This window comes from Mus pahari, chromosome 13 (assembly GCF_900095145.1).
Source record: "Mus pahari chromosome 13, PAHARI_EIJ_v1.1, whole genome shotgun sequence".
Lineage (NCBI taxonomy): Eukaryota > Metazoa > Chordata > Mammalia > Rodentia > Muridae > Mus > Mus pahari.
The window spans coordinates 63,286,896-63,306,059 of record NC_034602.1 but is presented as its reverse complement, the minus strand read 5'-3'; the positions used below and the strand labels follow the sequence as shown (position 1 = coordinate 63,306,059).

The 19,164-nt window shown below is 40.4% G+C and overlaps 1 protein-coding gene across 2 annotated transcripts in view; it reads right to left on the bottom strand.

Annotated features, from left to right (window-relative positions):
* Positions 1 to 1,206: 1,206 nt before the first annotated feature.
* Slain2 (SLAIN motif family member 2) overlaps positions 1,207 to 19,164 on the bottom strand; it is a 57,783-nt gene continuing 39,825 nt past the window's right edge. Inside the window, exons 7-9 of one of the 2 annotated variants that reach the window (XM_021210620.2) lie at positions 13,758 to 13,835; positions 4,957 to 5,272; positions 1,207 to 4,040 (exon numbers count right to left, since the gene is read on the bottom strand). In XM_021210620.2, the coding sequence (XP_021066279.1) occupies positions 3,974 to 4,040; positions 4,957 to 5,272; positions 13,758 to 13,835 (461 nt within the window). In that variant the 3' untranslated portion in view covers positions 1,207 to 3,973. The remainder of the gene's footprint in view (positions 4,041 to 4,956; positions 5,273 to 13,757; positions 13,836 to 19,164) is intronic. The other variant, XM_021210621.2, reaches the window with a different exon arrangement.

The following is a 19,164-nucleotide window of genomic DNA, read 5'->3' as shown; positions in this document are numbered from 1 at the left end:
CTGCTGATTATAAAATTCCCTCATGTTCAGAACAGAATTTAGGCCCCCTTAGCTATAGTTTGATAAATGTTGACCAATCTTTCCTAAGATAACCTAAAGTATATGAGAATTGGTTTGAAATTCATGTGTTGTTCACAGTCTTAACTAAGTGGTAGTAAATGTGGCTGCGAGTAAAATCTGTCTTATTAGCTCAGCTATACTTCTACTTAGGACTATCTGAAATTACAGTCAGAGAGCTCCTTAAACTGTGCATCTTCCCTAACACTTATCCTGCTTCTCCGTTCTTGAGACAGCATCACTGTGTGTAGTGCAGATTGGCCCCGAACTTATACTTCGGCTTCAGTACTAGGATGGGGGATTTGCTATAGTAGACGGCTTCCAAATGGGCATTAATACAGCAAGGGTTTCACTGGAGATATACATGGCTTAGACACACTTCTCATTCACAGCTGACCTAAGTATACTGACAATTATTATCCAAGTTGTTCTTTGAGTCTTCAGCTGTCTTGAGAGAAGAACTCCAACGTGGTATCAGTTTTGTTTCTCATCATCAGTAAGATGCAGGTGTGAGCATCTCCTATGGAACAAGCAGAGCTCACTGACAAGTACAGGTCTCAGTTGTTCCAAACATAAAAGCAGCATGTGGCTTAAGAACGAATGGATGGGGGGCTGGAGAGATGGCTCAGTGGTTAAGAGCACTGACTGCTCTTCCAGAGGTCCTGAGTTCAATTCCCAGCAACCACATGGTGGCTCACAACCATCTGTAATGGGATCTGATGCCCGCCCCTCTTCTGGTGTGTCTGAAGACAGCTACAGTGTACTCATAAAAATAAAATAAATAAATCTAAAAAAGAAAGAAAGAAAGAATGCATGGAGGTTCCCTGTTGAAAACCTTTCGGTAATACCTCCTGTTTTATAGATGCTTTTTCTAGCTACACAGCAATTCAGAGCAGATGAAAAACCTCCAAGAACAAACCAACCATGAACTGCGATCGCTCCAAATGACTCAAAACTATGAAAGGAGGAAAGCGACTGTAGTGACCCTGCTCCGGGTCAGGATCTGAAGGGCATCGAGACTTGGGTCTGTGTGTGCTTTAAAAAAAACCAACTAAGTTATGAAGACCAACTGTAGGTAGTGGGGTTGGGGGAGAGAAGAAATCTTTCCATATCCAGAAATTAATAAAACACTTGGAAAATAAATATAGATTTAATAATAAACATTATGGTCAGGCTGTTTATTAAGGAGGCAACCACATATTACAAGTTCAGCTATAGAAATGTTTGCAAATCAAACTTCATGTGATCTAAAAGGACCATGCATCATACTGTCAAAACTGGACACCTGTACAGTGAATTATGTCAATTTGAACATACATAGTCTAGATCATCCTAGAGTTATACAAACATCTGGGGCCACATATGTATTTAATTTTCTTTGCTTTCAAAAAAATTTTTTATATCTATATATAAAAGTGATGTTCTGAGATAATTTAAAAAAGTACCCGACAATTACGAATGGTCCCCAGCTTTACAAAATGTGATTTCCAGGGTATGAAAACTGAGAAAAGTCAACTCTTCAGAGAGTTTTATACAAACAAGTTTTGTAGAAAAATGATTCAGCAAATGCTTGAGTTAAGAATATTTATATTTTTCCAATTCTTTACACTTTTATTAACACACTTACAAAAAATAACATCCAAACACTGAGAAAATTAAATAACTTTGGAAGCAGAGGTCATAGCTCCTGCTGACACACAAGTGACAATTCTGGGCTGTTGGCACAAAATAATCAACATTTATAACCCTACTACTATATATCAAACATAAGTTAAAATCATAGGCACTAGTTCATCAAATCCACATTTCTTCTGTACTACCAACCACAGTAAATCCTTAGATTTTTCCCAAACAGAAAAACCAGCAACACACAAAGGCTTTCTAGTAAGAAGGCAATTTTTCTCTTTAGGAAACTAAAAGCCAATAACCTGTGGTAGTACAGCAGCAGCTGAAATAATATCACCAAACTCAGATCCAAAAGACATTTTTAAACAAGTGATGAAATAGTTTAATTAAAAAAAAATAGATATTTTTTTCTGATACAGCCATTTAAAAACAATGTTAAATAACCTGAATATTCCTTTTGAAACTGATTATCTAACTTAAAAAATGTAATAGATGGTTCATTAAAGTTCTTTTAAATTATTAGATTGCAGCATTTATTATTTCTTTTCAACTGTTACACTGAACAGAGACCTGCTTGCTGTGTGCACGTGACTCTACAGAGACCGCGGTTGGTTACTTCTTTGTCATTTATGAGACACACCGCGCCAAAGCATATGTTCCATCTTTCTTGGAAAAACAACAGTTTTTTTAGTTCATCATTATGGATAACCATGACCCCCTCCTTTCCCTCTCATCCCTTCAAACGCAAGGACACAATGTCTTCCATTCTACACTCTAGTTCCGGCACTGGCGCTGCTTGTGCTAGCGAGCTCTATGTCTCCCTGCTGCTGGTCCAGCGTCAGCAGTGGCAGACTGGGTCTCTGTTATCAACTCGATGCTTTCCTGAGCGGGAAACTTTCCTTCCCTTTCTCTCTGCATTTCTACTTGCACCTTACAGAACACCTCTACTTACAATAAATGAGTTCAAATCCGCCCCACCTTTATGTGACCCAACTGCCAATATTTAAAACTGTCCAGATTAAGTATTTAAAAAAGACCTCATTATAAAAAATGAGAAGTCAGCTAGAGTTATAGTTTGCTAATAATCCGATAAAAACAAAACAGCTGATTTCAAGGGGTATATACACACATACGCCATTAGAAAGCAAGTATTCAGCAAAGTAGAGTTGGATGATTTGTTACCAAACGATGAAGACGTTGATGTAAGGCAGAATCTAAGAGGGACAGTATTTTAAAAAGATACTTCATACAGTAATTCATTTTAAAGTGGATCGACTCCCACATAATAGACCGTTCTGCCGCTCACGAGCAACAATACAACTGTCATCACCAGAGAGTTTTATAGTTAAGTGCATAGATTTCCCTCCTCCTGTGATATGGTTTTACTCCAGGTTGTAAGTGCTGAGGTGTTATTTTGTCAAGAACAAAGACACATCACATCATAGAAACCTGGGAATGGAAACGAGATCTTTCAGTTGTGTGACAGAAACAGCATGTGAGTAAGGTGACTTCAACAGCAAAGGCTGTCTTTCCTGAGCCAGGAACTAGACAGTTAGAAAGACTGTAATTGACAGTGAGCCCTTCTGGCAATCAAAAACAAGTACACACAAGTCTGAGATGGTGATGCAAGGCATGGGCGTGCCCTGTGACACCAGCTGGACGTGGCTAGGTGTGAGCTATGTTTAAAACATAAGATACTTTCCCCAATGAGCCTGCAAAAGTACTGTATAAAACTTCCCTAAACACAGGTAGAAGCATGTTTGAATCTTTAGCTCAGGCCCTTCCTTCCTCTCTCCCAATCTTTATAATTTACTGTATCCTGAAGGACTAATAAAACAATTTAATTAGTCAGAATATTAGTTCTTGTTAACACAATATTTATTGATACTATTTGTACAGTAAAGTAGGTTGAACGTGAGGTTTTGGATAGCCTAGGTTCACCATCTTCCCATGTACACAGGTACTCTCTTTACAAATGGGCATTTCTCTTTGGCATCCAGTAGGTATTTGCCCAGATATTGGCCTCTGTCAAATAAGAAAATGAACCGTGTTTCTAGTGAACAAGCTAAGGAGCCTGTGGAGAGTGACTGCATGATTACCAAACACATCCGATGTCACGTGGCTTTAAAGTGCTGCTTCCTCGTCTCCGTCAGTTGTGCTATTAAGACAGAGAGGCTGGGAGTTTGCAAACCCCAAGAGTCTCATCTGAAGAGTCTGCATATAAAAGTTGGTTTCAGCTTGGTGACGGTGTCCACGAAGCTGTGGACATCTGTGTCCTCGTCTCTGCTGGTCAGTAACAGCCGTCTTTCCAACTGTCATCTTTCATGCTACCATAAGTTTTAGGAGCTGGCAATGATCTGAAATCAAAGAATTTTGTGACATTTTATGTCTGTACAGGATGCTACCATACAATTTGTTACATGTCTTCATTATTTTTCAGGTGGCAGAGTCCCATGAGGGTATTTCAGGGAATCACTAAGCTCTAAACAACTATTGAACAACCTTTACTTGCTTGGCAACTTTAAAACTTTTGAATGTTACTACAGACAAGCTGAGTCCTCTAACCTGTTTTTGTTAATGTGCCTGTGGAATTAACACAAGAGGAAAGAAAAGTCCTACCACACATACAGCCGATCTCCTGTCGTGTGAGGTGGGAGGACAAAAAGGACAGTGCGGCTCAGAGTTCCCACTGCAGACTGGCAGGCAGCGTGGGAGCACTGGGTAAGGAAAGCTTTGATGTTAGACAAACCTGTAACTGACGCTCTTACTAGTTGTACGTCCTCAGGGAAATTACTAAACTTCAACATATTCCTCTAAAAAGTAGAGTACTTATTGCTGTGACAGTTAGACATGGTAAGAAGCACACAGCGCACAAAGCCACTGTGTTCTCCTACCGAGCCTGGAAATGTGAAACATTTTTATGAAGATGACGTATGTACAGGCAAACACAGTTTAAATATAAGATTGGAACTTTTAAAAAGCTGACATGTAACTTAGCGACAGTGCTAAGCCCCTTCCTGAAGGGCAGAGATATGTGGGTATGCTCACAACCTCCTTGGGATCAGAAGCATTCCAAGATTAAACAACAAAATGGGGCTCAGAATCTCTGGGGTAGAGACTTTTTGAGAACAAGGAGGTAATGCTTTCCTTCAACTGGATTAATATGGTGGAACCCACTATAGCCTCCACACTGACAACTGGATGCAGACATGACTGTCTGCAGGTTGCTCCTTTTCATAGACTCGTTGTGCCAAGTACAACATTCACACTTACCTTCGAACAGGCTGTACAAGCTTGCTGCGAGGCACTGGGATGCCCCCCGCAGAAGGGGCGCTAGGCCGGGGCAGGCCACTCCTCATTGCAGTTGTCCCTGCAGGTCTGGTTAGAGTGGCACTGTTGATATTGCTGGAAGGGTTTGCTGGGGCTGAGTTCTGCACCACAGGAGGCCCAGGTGAGGAGGTGATTTGCGTGAACTGGGTGGTTTCTTGGCTCCCAGAACCAGAGCCATGGTTACTAAACGCTTTCACTGGTTGCCGAAGAGCCAATGGAGATGGTGCTGCTGGGGAGCGGAACTTGCCTGGAGAAGGTACTGCATGCAGAACAGCAAAGGAAAACCAGTGTTTTCTGAGGGAACCAAGTACCAGTGAAAGCAGCACTGTTCTGTTACCCACAGTGACTGAGCACTAGATCTATAGTGTGAGCCTCAAATAAAGAACCTTTCTGGGCTAAGAGAAAAAAGGCTACCTCAGAGGGTGACAAACTGTCTTTGGAAGAAGTACATTAACCAGGGTTATCCTGGGACCCCCGAGAGGAAGGGGTGGGGCGCGGCACCATAGGGACCAGGAAGAGGGCTCGGAGGTAAAAGGTGCTTGCCACATACACTTAGAAACTCAAGTTCAATCCAAGGGACCAACATTAAGGTAGGATGTAACAAAGCTGTCCTCTGACCTCCACATATGCTGCGTGCCACAACCTTCCCACCATACCATTATGGACATATAGGATTATGTCTCACTGTAGGAACTAAGTAGGCTCACACAAGAATATTCTAAAGGTAAAAGTAAGGGTTGGATATCCGTATGGATAAAATCTAGTGACTATAGCCTCAAAGTACTTATCATGGTGTAACTAGAAATCAGGGATTAACAGTTACTACTGTTATAAAAGTCAGCTCCAGAGGCACATGGAAGTCAGTGCATAACAGTGCTTGCCACACACATATGACAACCTGATCTGGATCCCTGAAGTCCATGGCAAAAGGAGACAATTCCTGAAAGTTATTCTGACACACATGTGCATACACTCCAGGAGCATATCAAAAGGTCTATGAAGTCACAGAATGCCAAGTCTACTATGAAATATGTGTTTATGTTAAACAAATGCCAGATAGATAAAATGGAATGTCCAATCTTCATTGCTTTCTAAGAGAAGACACGATTCAAATACATTTATTATTGTAATAGGTCCCTAATACATTTATTATTGTAATAGGTCCCTTTGAGATGAAGTTTAGTTCTCTTGGGGTGCATGCTCACCCTTTTCTGCTTCTTGTTTGAATATGTCTCCCTCTGAAAGGGTTTTTAAGTTTTCTCAGAAGGCCATGGATAGCCTTCACAGGACTTTGGGGATAAGGCAGGGTGGAGGGTGTAGACCAGAGGCAGAAAACTAACATTATTCTCCAACAACTCCCTTCGTTTCAGGAGGGTGCAGTCCAGAGAAAGCTTGAGCCACAGACGTGGGCCATCCTATACTATTGTTTTCTCCACTTCTGTAACCTATCTGTACGACAGAGTACAGCAAGTCTACTGTAGCAATGGGAGGAGAGGAAAGGGGTGGTTAGTTCTGATCATCAACCTCACTGCATTCCGTGCTTATGGTTAGTGAAGCAGACTGCTAGTGTGTTTGTGAGAGTGTTTCCACAGAGGATCAAACAAGGCAGGGACACAGCTCTGAATGTAGGTGGCACTAACTCATCCATGGGGGGTGGGGATGTAAGCGGCCCTGCCTGCTCTGCCACACCCTCCCTGCCAACACTGACTGGAAGCTCTAAGATGAAAAGCCAGAGAAGCCAGCCTGAAACCAAGCTTGAGTAGGACTGAAAGGAGATCAGCCTGCTTCTAGACTCCTCTAAGACTGGATGGTTCATGAAATGTGTAAAAAAGTGCTTAACCATTCAGTAGAGTGATTTTGCAAGAAGGATGTTTGGAATGTCTAAGAGTCTGATATGAAATGAACCAGTTCTGAAGCCCTTGGGCTTTTTGTTGTTGTTCTGAACACATTCTTTCAACTGTATTACAGAGTGTATATCAGGCAGACCAAACTTATCTTGGTGAGCAGAGAAGACAAAATCAGAAATCTGAGAGATGCTGTGTTTTAGAAGAGAGAGCTGCTTAGAAGACCGTCAGAACTCAGCTTGGGGTATGGCCGAACCTTCAGCCAGTGTTTACTGGGCTGAGTATGTCCAGAGTGAAATTCCGTGCATGTGGACAAAGGAGTACAGCACTGTGAATTGAACAGCCTGCAGAGCTCACACAAAGTGCTGTTCCTTTGAGTTTCAACCAGCTATGGGAGAGTTTGCCAAATCAAGGAGATGTCAAAGCAGTCTGGAGATGCTCTAAAAGGATCAAGCCTTAACTAGAGGGTGGGGAGGGAATGACACCTACATGGGACGGGACACCTAGCTCTAGAAAAAAAGATGCCACAAATCTCCTCTAACAAAACTTATAAAACAAACTTCCGAATAACTGTGTCCACAGCTACTGTCCATGTGGGTAAATACACTGCGTTTGTAAATAGGGTTACATTAGAACACACCCATTTATCACAGCCTGTGACTGTTTTTAAGTCATAGTAGGTGGACAAACCAAAAGTTGTTAGTAGCTGGTCTTTGAGAAAATAATCCATTTCTACTATGAAGCTTAAACTGATTTGTAAGAAATACAATTACTTAACATAATAAACTCCAACAATATTTAAAACAAGATTAACAATATCCATCACAGAACGATGTAAACTTCCACACTGTCCTCCATCCACTGCATGATCATGAAACACACGGAGGAACAAGGAAACAGGAAGGCAGGCCAGAAGTACCTACGTCCAGAGAAACTGATGTCTGAACCAGGAGGGGAGGGATGCCACACGGACTCTTTACCTAGGCTCAAAGGTACACACAGTTTAAATGGGATGAGGAGAGAAATGTTTCCTGGAAAAGCTCATGGAGCTTTTTAAAGATAAAGAACTTAGAGCAGCATGCTCACCTCTGTTAGGGTCAATAGCAGCTGGGATGCTGAAGAGCAGCTTAGCACTGAGCGTGGTCCCACCCACAGCACAGAGCAGTACGACGACTCCTAAAAGGCCCCCGTGACCTAACTGCGAGACAGTATGAATAGCTTTTACTGTATGTACCCAAGTCCTAGAACTGGGGAGAGACTGTACGACTGCACAAGGCCATTGGATAAAACCATAAGCTCACTCACACAGCTCATGTGAGGAAGGAGAGGCGCCCATGGGTGAAGGAGAGCACTGACTCCTCACAGTCTTCTCTGCCTCCACGATCATGCTTCAGCACGTGCACACATACAATCGCATATAGAAACCAAAATGACAACTTAAGTGGAAAAACCAACCAAATAACAAAACAACCCACCCCCCTTCCCTGAGGAGGGTAAAACAGGAAAATGCAGGAACTCCAAGCTAGGAACAGTATAGTCAAGTTTCCGAGAACCAACAAAGAACTTTTCTCTTTTATTCTCTTCTCATATAATGTATCCTAATTAGTTTCCCCTCCCTCTGCTCCTCTTATATGGATCCACTCCCTGTCTCTCAGTAGAATAGGATTCTGTGCTCAATTCTGCAGCACACATACTAAAATTGGAAAATAGATTAGCATGGCCCCTGAGCAATGCTAATATTTTTCTTTGTAGCAATAAAAAAAAATGAAACTCTTTAAAAAGAAAAATAAAACCCAGGCTTCTAAGAGATTAGAAAAATAAAATACTATAGTTTATAAAACATTATAAACTATAGTATTATTAAAACTATATTGGACAACACAAGAGCCCAAGAGAGGGCACAAGAATCAGAGACCCACTTGTTCACATACTTGGAAATCCCATTAAAAACACTAAACTGGGGTGGAAGAGGGGATAGGAAGGGGATGGTGTGTGTGTGTGTGTGTGTGTGTGTGTGTGTGTGTGTGTGTGAGAGAGAGAGAGAGAGACGGGTGTAGAGAGACTGGGAGAGAGGTCCGAGTGAATGGAAATGGGGTTGGAGCATCTCTAGGACATGCTAAAGACCCGGAAGGGGGGGGGGACACCAGGGTGTCTCTCAGGGCAACTCTAGCTGAGACTCCTAGCAGATAACGCTTGGTGTGGCCTCCTGTAGCCAGGCAGGATTCCCAGTAGAGGGACAAGAACACCAACCCACCCACAATACCTTGGACCAAAAATTTGTCTTGTCTACAAGTGCAGGAACAAAGAAGGAACAGAGACTGAGGGAATGGCCAACAGTGACTGGCCTGACTTGAGACCCATCCCATGGGCAAGCACCAATACCTGACACTAGTAATGATACTGTTATAGTTGCAGATAGGAACCTAGCAAAATTGTCCTTTAAGAGGATCCATCCAGCAGCTGACAGAAACTGATGCAGACACCCAGAGCCAAACATTAGACTGAGCTCGGGAAGTCTTATGGAAGAGTTGGAGGAAGGATTGAGGAACGCAGAGGGGATAGGGACCCCAGGAGAAGACCAACAGAGCTAACTGGACCCTTGGTCTCCCACAGATTGAACCACCAACTAAAGAACACACAAGGACTGAACCTAGTACAGCCCTCTCCCATCCCGCACATATATAGCAGGTTCCTCAACAACTGGAGCAAGGGCTAACCTTGACCCTGATGACTGCCTGCCTGTGGATCCTGCTCCCCTAACTGGGCTGCCTTGTCTGGCCTCAGTGGGAGAGCATGTGTCTAGTCCTGCAGTGACTTGAGGTGCCAGGGTGGGTTGGTACACAGGGGGAACCTCCCCCTTCTCAGAGGGGAGGGCAGGGGAGGGAAGGGCCCATGTTATGGGAGACTGGGTGGAAGGAGACTTGGATCAGGATGTAAAGTGTATAAATAAATTAATGGAAACAAAACAAAAAATAACCCACTAAACTGAAGGTTAAACTATCTATGTGGAGGACCTGGAGCAGACATGCGCATGCTGTCTCAGTCTCTGTGAGTTCATATGAGCTTTGACAGTGTTTACATAAAAGGTCTTCCAACAAACAATTTTTAAAACAGCAAAAATGGAATAGCAAGGAGATGGCTCAACAGTTAAGAACACTTGCTGTTCTTACAGTTCTGAGTTCAGTTCTCAGGTGCAACATGGCAGTGTACAACTGTCCTTAACCTGAGTTCCAATGGATCCAGAACCCTCTTCTGGCTTGCATGGGTACCAGACATGCACATAGTGTACATACATACATGTAGGCAAAACATCCATATACATAAAATAAAATGTAAATAAGAAAGAAGGGCTAGAGAGATGGCTCAGTGGGGGAAGAGCCCTGGCTGCTCTTCCAGAATACATGGGTTTAATTACCAGTACACTTGGTAGCTCACAACTATCTAGTCCCAATGGATCCAGCATCCTTTTTAGGACTGCACTCCAAAGGAACCAGGCAGGTACATGGTACACAGACATACATGTGGGCAAACACACATAAAGATAAATAAATCTTGAGAGAGAGGGAAGAGTAGTGAAAATATCAGACTTCTCAACAGAAACACATAAAACTAACACAATAACATTACTAAGCGTGCCTCCCTGAGAGGCTGGGGAGATGGCTCAGCTGCTGGGAATGTTCACTGCTCTTGCAATGGATCCAGGTTTGCTTCTCAGAACACACATTCATCATCTCACAACCGCCTGGAACCCCAGTTGCAGGGGATGATGTCCCTAAGACACCTTCGCATACACCGCTGTGCATGCGGGTGCACGTACACAGAAACAAAAACAAACCTAAAACAAAAAACAAAACAACAACAACAAAAAAACCCCAAACCCCTCCAAACCAAAGCAACAGCAATAATAAAAACTGGAGAGAATTTGTTGTTAATTCTTCCACTCAAAGAAATGTTAGAAAGCAGTTTTAGGCAGAAAAGAAAGAAGAGCAGGTACCACCTTCAACCTGAATGGAACTGTGAGAAGGGGAGGCACTGGTTTTATCCCTGATGATCAGCACTTAAAAGAGAAGGGGCTTCTCTTGGTGCAGGGGGCTTTGACTTCACACCGGAGAGGCGTCTCTGTGCCAGGGTCACCAGTAATGAACCAGCACTGGATTGTTCCGTGCTGGAGACTGACCCACGACGTAAGCTCCAGTGCCAGGGGCATGCTAGGCAGGTGCTGTATTTTCAGGCTGGCCTTGAACTCCCATCCTTCTGCCTCCACCTTCCGAGTGTTGGGGTTACAGGTGTGTAACAGCACATGAAGCTAAGCTAATATGGAGAAAGGGTGTAATGACAACTTCCACGGACACAACACCACACACACAGAAGCGTGGATTACTAAGTAAGATAAAAACAAAACAAGAAATCCCACAGTCCACACATAGATCTCCCCTTTCCCAGGTACAGACAGGTACAGACAGATGCAGGAATTCTACGAGCCATCAGAAGACTCAAGTTCCTCATAGAGTCGGTAGCTTGCAGTTTGACTTGGACTCACAAAAAGAAATGTGGTCAAAGGAATTATCTTTTAAAATGAATAAGCACAAGAGTAAATCTTTACGAATGTAAAACCACACAAAGCAATACATATTTGTGACATATATATTTCTTCCTACTACAAAGAGTACAACTGGTTTTTTCCTGTTCGCTTGCACTCTGTCCCCCTGGCAATCCCCATCTACTTCTTTGCTTCTATTCTTCATCTCCAATATCCACTTCACTTCTACTATAAGGTGGTTTTGTGAATGGGTTAGCGAGATGACTAAAATAGTCTCTGTGTCTGGTTCATTCCATATAACACAATAGTCTTAAGGTCCACCCATATTGTCAAAAATCATGGGATTTCATTCTTTAAATGAGCTACATGATCTCACTGAGGCCACATTCTGACATATCCAAATAGCCAAGCATGTACTGTGGATAGGCCGATTTCAAATTTTAACTTTTGTATCAAGTACTTCAATAAGCAAGAGGATTCATGGTCTCAAACTATTTAGTGCCCTCTTTCATAGTTACCTCTGTTATTTCTAGTAATATGTGTACATCATCAGTTTGAGCCAAACAGTTTTCATTTTTATAAAAGGTTTCTTTTTCTTTTCTAAACCAATGTGTTTATCTTGTGTGGAGGTATGCATGTGTGTATGCACCTCAGATGCCAAATGAATGTACTAGATCTCCAGAGTTGACAGGGATTTGTGAGCCACCTGAACACATGCCGGGTGCTGGGAACTGAGCTCTGGTTCTCTGGAAGACCAACCAGCAAGTGCTGTTCATTCCTGGGCTCTGTCTCCAACCATCATTTTTAGATTTTACCTACTGGCTATCTCAGAGATTAAACATGATATAACTTTTTTGCTATCCCTTACCTCAACCTCCTAGGAGTCCCTTTCCTCCAATAAAGCTATATTGTAAATGTTGCTTAAATATGAGTTGTGTTTATATTATCATGATGTAAATATTCTTTATTGCAGGACTAGAGAATGTATTATAATTATGCTTTACATTCTTTTTTGTGAACTTTTAGATAACCATCTCCGTTTTGTTCTACAGAACAAGCCCTATGCAGTGTGTGATCCCTGACTATGGTACCAAGGAAGGGAGGTGTCTGTGCGTATCTAGCATTTAGTACATAAACATGCATTTAGTACAAACAGCATGCTGCCATTTGACTATTCTCTTTCCTACAGATTCTCTTTACATTGTAAACGAATCACTTACAATCATACACTAAATCACTGCTAACACACTTAAACCTACTTAAAAGTTCACAAAACTGCTAGGAGATGGCCCAGCAGTTAAGAGCCCCTGGTTGCTCTTCCAAAGGTCCTGAATTCAACCCAACAACGTGGCAGCTCACAATCGGTGTCCTCTTCTGGTGTGCATGCATAGATGCAGACAAGGCACTTGCATACATACATAAATAAATCTTCAAAAAAATTACAAAAGCTAGGACTTACATCTGAGGGAGAATATGTGTTATGTGTCTTATCAGCACTCAGGAGGCAGAGGCAGGTGGATTTCTGTCAGTTCAAAGACAGCCTGGTCTACAGTTAAGATTACATAGAGAAACCTGTCTAGAAAAAACAAAAACCAACAACAGGATATTATGTTTTGCAGTCATATTAACCACATTTAAAACAAAATTAAACATTAAAATTTCTCTTTCCTCAAGTTTTCCTTCCTCTCACAGGGCTGGCTCTTCCTCCTCTCTGCCTCTGTTCTGTCCCACTCTTTGAGGCAGCTGTTCACTCTCAGGACAGCTGGTCTACCCTATGTCACTGTTTCTCTCAATGCTTTGTCCTTGACCTACCAATATACTCAGTTGTTCGGAACCAATCTCGTCTAGTGTTAGTGCCCAACCTTCATGAATTTCTTCAGCACTCAGTTCTTATAAAAGCTACCACTGTATCACAGATCTTCCAAATGGAGTCACTAACATTAAAACTTGTGTCTTAACTTCAATCAGTGTATAATTCAAAAGTGTTCCACCTTATGCCAAAGATAAGTAAACCCAAAGACCAACACGAGGAAAAAGCATTAACAGATAGGACGTGTGACATTTATAGTACCCATCTGTCCAATTTTCATTAATTTAAAACAATAATCTTTGATTTTAAATTAGTAGAGAAAATGATAAATTATCACTTAATTCTTTCAGAACAATTCAATACATACCTCTGAAGAAAATAGGTTTCTTCCACTATTATTCATACAACAGGGAATTAATTAGCATTATTTTATGAAGGAAAAAACACAACTTGACATGTGCCCCAGGCATCACTGACTCAGAAATCCCAAGGTGTGAGATCTATCTGCACCACTTGCTCAAGTTTAAGCTCAACAAGAGGCTGTAGTTACCTCTTTTTGTAGATGAAGTTGGAAGCAACTGTTTGGCTTTGAGGGAAGTACGAGGCAAACTTTTCAGCCTTTGAGAAGCTGTTGAGAAACAAGGAAGTGTAATATTTGCTGGGAAGTACAAGGTAAAGGCTACACCTTCTGTAAACCTAAACACTTAATAGAGATTTAAAAGTTACCAAGGAATAGAAACCATGAGGCAGAACATTAGAATTCTAGAAGCGCAGGAATTTTCAAGTGATGCTCCGTGCATTAAGATGGAAAAGAAAAGGGGCAGAAATCTTAGTGCCATCGCATATTTTTAGAACTAGGGTTTTTTTTGTAGATAAAAAAACCCTCTAATATGTCAACTGGCTGGAATATCAAAGAGAAAACAAGCCACCAGCAAACATGCTATAGATGCAAAGAATAAAAGCACAAGGATCAAAGTGGTGAACACAAGCACACAGGATAGAAAATACAATAGAAATAAATAGAAAACACACAGTACTTGTTCAATGCAAAAAAGGAAAAAAAAAACCCACACATTTTGGCAAAGCAATTATTGGTAGATGAATTGCTCCAAAATCAAACAGTAATTTCCATTCTCAAAAAGGAGAAGAAAACTCAGAACCAGGGAAATCCTATCACAACCTGGCATCTTTATTGTGTTTAGTATTATCTTGCTGTAAAATCCAACTAATTTATATCCCAGGCAACATGTCTGGTCTGCGGACATATGCATTTTGCCTGTGTGTGTGTGTGTGTGTGTGTGTGTGTGTGTGTGTGTGTGTAGGACACCTGCTTTGTAACGTGATCAACGAGGACTGCTAAAGTCACTCTCAAACTCCTGGTCTATTAACTATACTAAAATTTCCAAAACTGGGACATAAGACAGCCCAGAGGTGCTCAGGGTGAAATGGTGCCAACTACTATAATTCAAAGTTACCCTGTTCTATTCCAGTCACCTAGTGAAGTGCCTCTAAACTGCCGTTCTACTAGTCAAAAACACTTTCTATACTTTGATGAGTTATGTCCAAAAGAAAGAATAGAAACAACAAAAATGCCAAGGTTCTATTCCTACAAGACTATCTAAATAGGGCATAAAAAACGACCATCAGATAATAAAGGGACATCAAAGAGAAAGGTTGAAATTCTGTTACCTCTATCAAAGCCAGAGCATTCCTATGTCCTCACTGAGATAATCAACTTTTAAAACAGGAAATGTTTTAAATTAGAAGAAAAACTTCTAACTTCCCAGCATTCCAAACCTTACTATAGCAACACAGTGTTTGATGCTAATGTGCAAACATGGCCAGGCAAACAAGCAAAAATTTCTCCAGACTTAGGGGAAAAATCTGTTACTCTATACCTAAAACCACAAAATTAATAGGATACTATCATTAAATGCTACTTGGCTATCTATTTGTACAAATGTTCTCTGTCATTCATATTTCCATCCATCCATCCATCCACCCACCCACCCATCCATCCATCCTTCCCAGGTACTATGGGTAAAATGGACTCAGAAGCCCACTAGGAACTTTTCTTATTCTAATGAAATACTTAGGAATGGAGAGAATGAAAATAAAGTAGCAAAATGCATAGGCTTCCAGATAGTGATGGCTGCTAGGCAGGGAAGTGAGTAGGAAAGGAGGCAGAGGAGACTAGAGTTGCATTACACACAGGGCAATCCATAAAGGTTCCCTGAAGATGACATCTGCTCACAAACCAAATGAAGAGTGGGAGGAGCCATGTGGGGCTCTGGAGAAGGCATTCTAGATAGATGAAGAAGCAACAGTAAAGAACACTGAGACTGGGGATGCCAAGTGTTTAAAGAACAGGAGTACTCTCAGGTATAATGATAAGAGAAAAGCAAATGATCATATATGCTGGCAAACTATAAGCCATTTTTTAGTATTACTCTGATTTAGTATGTGCACAAGTTCATAAGACATGCCATGGTGTATATGTCCAAGGACAACTTGCAGGAGTCATTTCTCTCTTTTTATCACGAGGGTCCCAGTGTTGCTGAACTCAAGTCACAAGGCCTCCAGCCGAGTGTGCTGTCTCTCCTCTGCTTCCACAGCATCTCTGGCTATGGTAGAGGCTATCTCACATATAATCCTTGGCTGTGGTATAGTCATTCTCACATATAAATACCCAGTGCTAGGACTATGGTATACACACAAGTGACTGCCAAGTGTACAAAATGTAGATTTAAATGTATACTATTTGTTAAATTATACTTTTTTCAGTCAAGGTTTTACAAAACTGTAGCCAAAATAAGTGGTTCTTAAACTTGCATATGTCTAAAAATTCAATTGAGACACTTAGAACAATGAGAATATGGGCCTCCACTCTAAGATGTAGTCAATGCTGAGTGGTAAAGGCCCCAAATCAACTCAATTATAAAATCCTTTTGATTAAAGAAAATGATCCAATATCACTTATTAAACTGACAGTCCTTTAATATTTTACTAGTCTTAGATCAGCCAACTATATAATTATTGCATATAATATGGTTTAATTAATGTTTTAAAATAATGCAAAACTGGAGAATAACCATTAGTGCTTTGGTAGTAGGTGAAATCTTGAGGAAATTCCTTCCTTGTGAACCTCAGAAGACTGCCTACACAAGGTGTCAACTGCCTTGGATCCTTCTGTTGGGGAGCAGAGCAGAGCAGAGCAGAACAGAGCAGAGCAGAACATGGTGTTGGTCCTCATGCCTCTTCTCTGAGCCACAATCTGTCTGTACGCTGTGTAAAACTATTCCTGTACTGGGCAAATTGTCTATGGTTCAGTCTCAGATCATGCCCCAATAGAGCCACCCAGGAGCGTTTCCCAAGAGGCCTATGCGTGCCAATTAGGCTGGAAGGTCTTCAGATAGCAGTGGGGGTGCTGCGAGAGGGAGCAGTTTGGTCTTAGTTCTGTCACACTCTAGATATGTGAGCCTGCATAATATACTTGATTACATGGATATCTGCTCTCTACAAAAATAAATGTGTATTTGTGAAGCTCCAATCCTGTAATATATGTAAACTACTCCAGGCATTATAACACAGTAGTGAAACTTTGGATATAAAGCCACTACAAAGTCTTGAGACTTTCACCTATTGCTTTTCTCACTTATCAGCAGTGATTCCTGTATTTTTCTGAAAACTAAACTTAAATCCACTCTAATAAGGTTAAAAAGCAAGTTATTGTCTTTTAAAAAATTCTACTCCGATCAACTCCTCTCCCTTTAACTAGGAAAAAAAAAACTGTACTGTTTTCTTAAATGCTCTGGTTTTCTTAAACTTTTTAAGTTACTCATATTTTACAAATATAAAAGTTGAAAATATATCAGCACTGTCATAATCCTCATATTTGAATGCCAGCATCCACAATAATGCAGCCATAGCAAATAAGCATATACAAAGTGACTGGCATAGAACAAGGCAAAGAAGTGGCCCAGTGGGTAGAAACCAGCAGCCTGGCAAAGTTAGCTTCATGCAGACCAGCAGATGAGACCAAAGCTTTACCATTCACAGCTGAAGAAAGAATTACTTAAGATAAAATGAACATTAGACTAGAAACTGAAGTTTTAAAGCAACATACCAATTCACTATATAAAATATATTAAAATTGCTATTATATTTCTATATACACTTTTACATCTACTTTGATATAAAACTATAAAACCTTTGTACTATATAATTATATACATAAAGCATAATTATGCATATATATGTATTTTATCTATCAAAAATATGTAAAACTTTAAGAAAACAGATAACTCTGATGTATTTATGTATAACAAAACTCTAAATTTTTATACAGTATACTTAAAATTAAGTTTTAAGCCGGGCAGTGGTGGCGCAGGCCTTTAATCCCAGCACTTGGGAGGCAGGGGCAGGCGGATTTATGAGTTTGAGACCAGCTTGGTCTACAGAGTGACTGAGAAACCCTGTCTTGAAAAACAAACAAACAAACAAACAAAAAGTAAGCTTTTTTAAGCTCGTTAATATTCTGTTTTTTCTATTTTCCAAATACATTTGTAGAGTGCTTGTGTGGACGTTTTAAATTATAAGTAAGTGTCACTGTAGCTGCGAATGTAAGAAAGAACAAGTATATATCCAATTTTACAAAGGATGATAGTCCAACTCTTCTGCCTATACAACTTTTATCAAATGCAGAAATGCAACTTTGTAAAACTGCACATATATTTTCCACTAACTGGAAAACTATTATGTTTTCCCTATTCATTTTTCATAACTGTCAATAATAATATGACTGTATAATGACAATTTTACTGCTAGAGAAAGCAGATAACTATCGAAGAGTTTAATATACATTTTCTGTTGACATTTGTTAGTGTATTATTCTATTCCTAAGCCATCAATCTGTTTGTTCTGTTACCGCCATAAAGCTTCGGGATGCTAAAATAGTCCAAGTAATGGGATGAAGGAAGGAGACTTAGAACTAGTTTATTACATAGGAGGCTATTTGCAGATTTAGCATGTAGAATTTTGAAAAATCCAGATCTTAATAATTCAAACTAAATACAAACACCATCCTAGAAGGCCAAGTGCAAATGTTGTTCCACCTCTGTGTAGAGAAGCTATAAAAGCATGGTATAACGCCCGTGAGGATTGCAACTCCTTACAACTGGATTGCATGTCCGCTAACACTGTAGGTTGTTATTGGTATCAGTAAAGTAACTGAGAGAGAAGCCCCTAGAAACAGCATATTTTCGTGTGTCAAATTAACTTGTGGGTTTAAAAACATAAAATTTACCATTCTCTATTTCAGGGATAACAGAGTTCAAATTCTATCTTTAAAATCATTTTTAAAACTTTTATGATAATTTGTTTCTAATATCAAATAAGACCTTTAAAAAAAACCTATCAACTCTTTAGTAACTAGAAAATAAAATTTAAGTTTATCTTGTAAAAAAAAAAAAAAAAAAAAACCAAAACATTTTAGTATATGCCCAGTAGAATAAGGTATATAAAAATCTTGAGCCGGGTGTGGTGGCTCACGCCTTTAGTCCCAGCACTCGGGAGGCAGAGGCAGGTGGATTTCTGAGTTCGAGGCCAGCCTGGTCTACAGAGTGAGTTCCAGGACANCCAGGGCTANACAGAGAAACCCTGTCTCGAAAAACCAAAAAAAAAAAATCTTGAGTAACAATTTTCTATAGTGCTTTAAATTGTAGTCTCAAACTCAGAAAAAAAAAAATTTCTGTATGATGTTTATATCTTGGTAATAAACCATGGATATGACAAATCTCTAAAGAAGACTTCACATTCAGTTCAAACACTAACCTGCCACTTAATCACAGGTGTGTGTATGTGTGTGTGTGTGTATAATAAAAGTAATTCCAATAGTTCATTTAAAAACCATTTTAATGTATGGCTGTTTTGCCTGCATCTGTGCACCACATGTATAC